The sequence below is a fragment of the Sinohyriopsis cumingii genome, chromosome 9 (genome assembly GCF_028554795.1).
Source record: "Sinohyriopsis cumingii isolate HCF-2022 chromosome 9, ASM2855479v2, whole genome shotgun sequence".
NCBI lineage: Eukaryota > Metazoa > Mollusca > Bivalvia > Unionida > Unionidae > Sinohyriopsis > Sinohyriopsis cumingii.
Window position 1 is genome coordinate 28,612,837 of NC_142969.1, and position 8,612 is coordinate 28,621,448.

Sequence of the window (8,612 nt, forward strand, 5' to 3'; positions counted from 1 at the left end):
CCCATAGAAAACATGTAAATGTTAATTAGATAAGTCATGATATAATCATGTCATATAATCAAGTCAATATTAATATGACACCTAGTCAGATTAAACAAAGTGCAATTAGCATCGAAGAGTAATTTTGCGGAAAAATAACTCTTAAATCAGCGTCGTTGTAGGGCCCAAACAAATTATTGTTGACTGAACGCCAGCTGAAACACTACAATGACGCCAATAAATCAAAAACTGTCTTTCGATTTCATTTTTCTGCGAATGCGATCAGTGACACAACAAAGACCGGTGGTATATTCCCATTGCTAGCGGCACTAGATTCGCACCTCCTGCTGTTGCAAAAGCGTCTGCACTTGGTGCTGTTAGAACAACTGCATGTCACTGAAATAGTAACAAGTCACGGTGTGTTCCGACACGGCATAAACACCTAAAATTAAAAAGGACTCAGTCTAAGATTACTAGGAACGCTGTATGGTCAAGGTCTGTGGCTGCCAGTGACGCTTCTTTAGAAATTCCTATGTCCAATTTTACTTGATGCCGCTTGGCGATTAAATATAAAAAATTCTTCAAAATTGTTTTCATGCGTGATCAGTTACAAATCATGTTGAATCAGGTATCATAATCTTGATGGATGTTTCCGCCCTGGTACTCATTGTGTTACATGCGCGGATGTTCCACGTGGAGTTATTTATTTTGATTCGTATGGATTGACACCACCGAGAAAATTTATACAATATATCATCAAAGTGCAAAACACTCCAATCTTGAATTCAACATTACCAACACAGACAATAACGGATCCACCAATATGCGTTAGAGAAGCACTTACCGTACTTAGTCATATGTCAAGGTCATCAGCTCAGCGTCATAAAGTTGTGCATGGGTATACCTCCAGACAGCATAGCCGTTCAATGTTGTTTTAAACAAGTTAATTGTTTATAATGGTAGATATTTACGGAAGATCTGCTAAAGACATGCCCCACGGTAACATTGATTTATCCAAATATGCAACACGATATGAACTTGCTGATCGTTTGGGTCTTACTGATGTTGGCAGAAATAAAGCTATTGTTTTTCAGGATTAGCAATGACCGTTACATACGAGCAATATCCCGTTGACAGATATATTATGCGAGTTCTGGAGGCAACATAAGATAATTTAGTGGTGTTTGCTTAAACCGGAAACATCTAAGGAAAGAAATCAATTCTAGCAATCATGGAAGAGATTGGTGGACGTATTAGAAGAGCTCGAGATATTATGTATGGTGATCTAAACATGAGCAGAAATACAATTATCAATGTGAGAGAACGAAAATCAGGCAATGACGTGCCAACAAAAAAGGTCGACAACAATAACACCACAATCAGAGCTTAGATGAGTAAATGCGTTGCTAAAGCCAGTGATACAATGATTGGCTATCTCAACATGAGCGGAATAACCATCACTAATTTGAGAGAACCAGTATCAAACGATAACGCTGCAATGAAGGAGTACATGGACAACAACAACATCCCAATGATGACCTCGTTAATACAGCCAATGCCCACACTCAGATCTGAATATAATAATCATGTAACCGCGTTTACGAGTTTTGGTAGAAACATAAATATAACCATGGATAATTTCTTTGAAAATCCAACGGTCATTGACATTAAGTTCCCTGAAATTTGCACATAACTTAACAGCCTCGAGGAAAGACTCAAATTGTTAAAAATTATAAATTACTTTGCTTCCGGATACGAACGTGGTTTACGCAATAGCACATCTGGATCAGCAACATCGCCACAACAAAACAACACCATCAAACATTGCCGAGGTCACCGTGACATACAGGCTTTCCGTGTTTAGTGCCGCTAAATTTAGGGTATTAAGGACATATCTATGGCGTCATTTCTCAGACAGAATTTCTGGAACCGTCTCAGTCATGCTGAAACAACTACGTTAATCTGCACATTATCAGCGACGCATGTGATACCGCCCGTGGTTTGACCCGGTGTCACTTTTGTTGTCGGTGTTGCTGGTATACCCAATGTTATCGCGAAAAAAATATCTACCTGTACCAGAAATAAATTGCACGAGCACACTTATATAACCTACACTGCGACATACGCATCCATAAATATAGGATTAATATTGTCAGTGGGGTTATCAGTGTGCTCGTGCAATTTATTTTCTGCAATCAGAGCTATCAGCGCTATTTATTATCGGTATCATAAGAACGCATATATACCATTGCCAACGTCGCCAACGCCACATTTAGCATCAATGTATACATAATAATGACCGCAGAAATAACCAAACGACAGAAACAGATCATCTCTAACACAACCACGCCGATGATCACAATGACATCAGCAACGTCAACACGGTCAGAATTCAATGTGGGTTTTCCAACTCCGATAAAAGTGCCTAATGGTCGGCCACTGGAGATCGGACAATTACGACTTTATTATAGTTAGCCAAATATCAGAGACAACTCATTTGGTGACTTATCCGCCAACAATTCGCTGGCATTCTTGCATAAATACAGCGTTAATGTTACGTGAAATATCGACGCCGGATTACGCCGATGACGTGTATAAGTCATTATTCAGAAGCATGCGTGATTCGCAGCTGGAAGCGCTAGCCTATTTAGAACTATCATGAACACAACGATCTGGTTATTTTTTGGCAAATATACAGTAGTAAAAATTCACGACTCAGACAACACTATCAGTGAAACAACTGGTTTGAAAAGATAAAGAAAAAATAATCAATATGGTAATATAGTAGCAATTTTGTTGTACACTGATAAAAACATTGCAAAAGCTCTGGCAGACAATAAAATGGGGAAAGATGAAGAAGACTATGTTAGAAGAGATAAAAATACCCAGATTGGCTTTATGATGATGCAAAATTGACGGAAACAGAATTACAGAAATTGCATGAATGAAGGATTTCTATTAAATCGTTTATTGATAAAAAAGGCAGGAACATGAACCATGCACAGATTAATCTGAAAGGGTTTTTGGACGGTGTATTATTGAATATCCGAATGATAGTCTTAAGCAGAAAATCGTTAATAAAGTATCAAGTATGAGATTGGTGAAATTTTATGCAGAATACGTTCAAAATTTTGTTTTAGAAATAGCAATTAGCCGGCGAAATTATTTGGATAAACCAGTTCGATGAAATACGCAATACAGCATTTATTTTCTTTGGAAACAGTGTATATATGTGTCTATATATATATATATATATATATATATATATATATATATATATATATATATATATATATATATATATATATATATATATATATATATATATAAAAGAAAGATTCATGCAAGAAAGCTTTCTTTTTCCATATTAATCAAATACACAAAAGAGATATTAAACAGGAAAAAGTGTAATGAATGTACAAAATGTATGCAAAATAAAACAATATAAAACTCTTATACATGTGAAAGTGCATCTGCGATTAAATTTTCTTTTCCCTTGACGTGCCTAATACCGATGTTGTATTCTTGCAAGATCACACAATTTCTACAACCTCTGGCTTTCAGTTTTCATTTTGCTGATGAAAGTAAGTGGGTTGTGATAACTAAATACAATAATCGGAAAAGGAATATAATTAATATATATTTCAAAGTGTTGTAAAGCAAAAATTAGAGCCCAACATTCCTTGTCAAATGTGGAATAATAACTCAACTGCTTATGTAACTGTTTTGAGAGATAGCACACTGGATGATACATGCCGTCTTAATCTTTCTGAGGTAATACTCCACCAACCCCTACATCAATAGATCAACAGACACTTTACTTAGTTGATTGAAATCTGGAGCTGAATGAACCGGTGCGCTCTTAAGTATGACCGTTCATTTATTGAACGCCTCCTGACATTTGTCAGACCTAAAACACTTGGTCTTCTTACTTAATAAGTTGGTCAGGGTTCAGTAATTATAGAAATGTTGAAGCAATCTTTCCGGTAATATCCAGCGATAACCAGAAATTTAACCATTTGCATTTTATTGATAGACATAGGGAATACAGAGATAGTTATCCTTTGCTTCTACAGGCTTAACAGGTCCATGTCCTACAATATGTCCTAAATATTTCACACAAGCTCTTCAAAATTCACCTGTACTAAGATTAACTGTTAGTTTCGCCTCACTCAAGCGAACAAAGAATTTTCGGAAAGTTTCCAGGTGATCCTTCCAGGAATCGCTGTAAATAATGACGTCGTCAATGTATGTTTTATAGCCATTTATACAAGATTTTAACGTGTTCGTTAAGCGCTGGAATGCAGAGGGATAATATTCATCCTAAATGGCATCGGTCATTACTTTCTATTTATAGAGTCCATCTGAAATTGTAAAATCGAAATTTCTTTTGCTTTTTTCAGTACGTAGAATCTATAAAAATCATATTAACAGGTCAAACTTGGTGACATATTTTGTATTTACAATACTGTCAATACAGTCGTCGATTATCGGTATTGGAAATGAATCTGTCTTGGTGACACTGTTCACTTTTCTGTAGTGTGTGCACATTCGTAAAGAAATGTCTTATTTCGGCACAAGAATACACGACGAATTCCAATTACTTTTGCTTGGCTCAATAAAGTTATTCTCCAACAAATATTCAACCTCTCACATATATTCAACTTCCTTCTTCAAACATTCCTGATTAAGAGGATTAATCCTGTAAGGGTGCTGTTTTACAGGTTTAGAACCTTCAATTTCAACATCAAGATAGATTTTGTTTGTTCGGAAAAGCGCTCGCACTCATATTTTATCTACTTTAACTTATTCTTTTTTCACCTCTGGCCGTATACGTGACAACGTTTTGTGTTGGTTTTTTCGAATTAATATTTCAGAATTTGAAAGATTGGTTGAACCAGTCATTACATTCCGGTTATAGGTCATCATTCGAATCATCATTTTGTGAGACTGGATTGCATTTAATTATTTAAAAGGCTATCTCAATCAACATACTCTTTATCAAATTGATTTCTTTCCCTTTTCAGCCTCCCAGAAGTATTGGTGATAAAATTTAAATCACTCACGTTCATTTGAACTGTATAGGGACCATAATCCTAGCCTAATGAGGACTTTGAGGTATGGACAAGAGAGACTGAACTTTATCACCAGGTTGAAAAGTTCTTACCTTTGTATTTTGGACCTGCCTTAGTGTCAGTTTTTAGTGAGAAGACAGAATATTGGTTGTAGCCATTTCACAAACAAAGATGTAATCTATGAGATTAATGTCGGAATCCTCTATTAAAAAAAAAAACGTTTATCTTGTAACAATTTCAATGGTCCATGAACAACATTTCCAAAAGACATTTTAAAAGAACAAAAACTGGTCAATTTACAAAAAAACAAACAATATCTACAATATTTGAAAACATCACTTTTAATATCCGGCAAATAAAAAAAGATGTAAGACCTTGTGGTAAGTCTTGATAAATTCCGAATTACCATACAATTGGGTTTCATGGGCTATATTTAGAAGTTCCTGTCTGTATGACTTAGGTACCACTGCAGAATCAGCTTTACTAATATCCCCCTGAAACAAACAGATCTTATGATCTTGTTCCTGTTCGACGTCAAGTGATTAGACATAAGAGAATGAGTGGTTAAAATGAAGGTCAAAATGGTCAATACCTTTTAATGGATCAGTAACAGAAATAAAAGTGACCAATAAAATTTATCAGCCAAAGGCATAATATCCTGATTAACTTCATTCTCAAGAGCCATTGCTCTAGTAACTGCACAAGCAGGACATAAATTAGGGATTTCATTTTCAATGGGACCAAGGTAAGGTCCAAACAAGGCTTATCCGTTACAAATGCATTAACCAAAACCTTATATCCATCTAAGTCATAACCTAGCGATAAACGAACACCCTCTGTGAGTCAATGACCAGAATGTTTCCATCTTTCCGGCTGAGATTTCCAACTTTCTTGTTTCTAAGGGTTACCTAAGTTTTATGACAGTTAACTGAAGGCTTTGTGAGACCCACAGCGGAGGGCCGTCTGTATGTTTATTCAGTAATTAGACGAGAGTTGGCTAGTCGTTTCAAAGGGATTAAACTCTTTGTGTCGCTACAAATATCAGATTTATGCATTCACATGTACCTGTGAAAAGGTGGTGTCAAGCACCGCGAACATCAAAGTAGGCGTACCAGCCAATTAGAATGAGAGAAAGTTAAAAACTTACAAACAGGAGGAGCTAATTTCTCAGACATGGAATGAGACAAAGAAACATCTGGCCAGTTCCTTCGTGAAATTATTCAGTGGTTCCTGACCTTTGGTGAGGAGCGGAGGATATACGAATTATAAAACAGTATTCTGAGGACAACTACCACTCCGAGCGAGAGACTTGTAAAACGGAAAGAGGATTTGAACTGAGGAAATAATATGAAGTTTCTACAGGTAGGAAATATACCAGCCGAATATTGCTCTTAATTTGTGTAAATATAATTTTGTTAGATTGTGTATGATAACGTATAGCTACTTTATTTGGGCATAGAACATAACATGTCGTAGAATGTTACATCATAGTATCTGGTTGAATCTATTAAAGTTTGAACTTGGATGGTATTTGCATTTATCAGTATATAAAATACAAGTCATGTGAAGGAGATTTAATTGCTATGCATCTCTATTTACGTATTTACATGTAACATTCTATTATTCGTAGGATACGGGCAATGTGAACGATTACCTTACCAACGGTGGACTGCTGTGTCGGAATCAAACATGTAGACAGTGTGTGTGATTGTGTTACGATACTTCCTTAAGTAATATTATTCCAATGTTGGGCATGGCGTGTGTGGAATGAGCGAAGTTAATGAGTATGAGAAGGCCCTGTAAAGCGTTCGCCATTTGCCTGATGGGAAGTCCGTGAGTGAGTGGAAGATTACACGAGGGGTGTATGGAGAACTGGATGTACGTTCCTTATATTTTCCATAAGAAGCTCCCATGGTGCACGTAGAGACAGCACCAAACTCTTAAGGAGGGAACGAAGTAATAGAATATTACTACGAGGTGCGGATTACACGAAGCACATGAAATATGCAGGAGGAGAATAGTACCAGGAGCGGCACAGGAAGAGGGGAGGAGGGAAGGAGCAGGGGAAAAAGGGAACTGATACAGATGAGTACCGTTTGAAAGGAGATTCTCTCACAATAGGCATTTGCAACAGGCCAAATTAATGTGTTAAAATACAAGTAAAGTGTAATTGTAAGATTTATATCCAGACATTATTTGAATAATTTATTTATTATTAATATTGTTTACATTGTTATACATTTTTGGTTTGTCTTGTTCATGTATTTAGGATGTCGGCATTGGTGACGGGGAGCTCGTGAGTCATTCAAAATTTAAATGTCTACCTTTCTACCGTATTAGTCCTCCGTGGTTAAATAAACACAGTGCCAACAGTCGCCGGCCCTGAAAAATAGTCTTATGTTAAATTAACATTATAAAGAGAAATTTGAATAAAACTGCACTCTACTCCCTAAAAAAGAACACTTTCAAAATACAAAGAATTCTCAGACAAATGCAAATTATCTGACAATACAAAACAATGAGGACCTCATGTGTCCCTTTATATTTTAATAGGGATATGATTGGTCGAATCACAAATACGTGATATAGAACCCTTCGACATGAATGGTCCATAATTCTCCAGAATAGAATCAGACTGGGGTTAGTTTGACCCCACAAATGTATATTTCTGTCTTCATTCTGTTGCTTATTGTTTACATTAAGGCAGTCGGAAATAACATGTCACATTTTCATGCAATAAGTGCACGTAGGAAAAGATGAAGATTTCTGATTAGTTTTATCAGACGTTGCTTTCTTATTAGTTGTAACATATTGAAATTTCTAAGTACTAGATAGAGACTGATTTCGACTCTTACTAACCATCTGCTGAGAGTAAATATTACTGATAAATGAAACTTTCCGATCCAAGGAATATTTGTCACTTGTAGAAGCCACGTTTGCTAAAGTATCTATCTTGTGGTCAACAAGGTAAAGTTTGACGTCACTATGGACACAGTTCTTAAACTCTTTGACTAATATAAGTTTCTAAGTTTGTCCTAATCTTTCTATTCTTGTTGGAAACACACCACCTATCAAACTGTTGCGCTTTTTCACACGCAAATGCGACATAGGTTTGTTCTTTTGCTTTTCTGCTATTCCGAAACCCCTGTCTATATGCTTTAGGTACCAACTCATAAGCATTCAAGATACATTCCTTTACCAAAACCGCTCCGGTGGCCTAGTGGTTAGAGCGTCCGCCTCTGATGCGGGAGATCGTGGGTTCGATCCCCGGCCGAGTCATACCAGAGACTTAAAACATGGTACTAACAGCTGCCTCGCTTGGCGTTCAGCATTAAGAGGTTAGTGTAAGGACTGGTCGGCCTGGTGTCATGATAATGTGACTGGGTGGGACATCATGCTACATGTCTGCGGCATGATGCCCCAGTGCTAGACATCGCTATAAACTGCCACATTGCAGACATCGTAGCGATATGACTGAAAAATTGTTAAAGCTACGTTAAAAATCAAAATCACATCACATCACATCCTTTACCAAATCATAATCAGCTGTTGTTTCTA

General features: G+C 36.6%; 1 protein-coding gene across 1 annotated transcript in view; it reads left to right on the plus strand.

The window, feature by feature from the left end:
- Positions 1-7,324: 7,324 nt before the first annotated feature.
- Positions 7,325-8,612, plus strand: part of LOC149791457 (cyclin-dependent kinase 2-like) — a 27,507-nt gene continuing 26,219 nt past the window's right edge. Inside the window, exon 1 of the mRNA XM_089969426.1 lies at positions 7,325-7,350. Within this exon, the coding sequence (XP_089825552.1) occupies positions 7,325-7,350 (26 nt within the window). The remainder of the gene's footprint in view (positions 7,351-8,612) is intronic.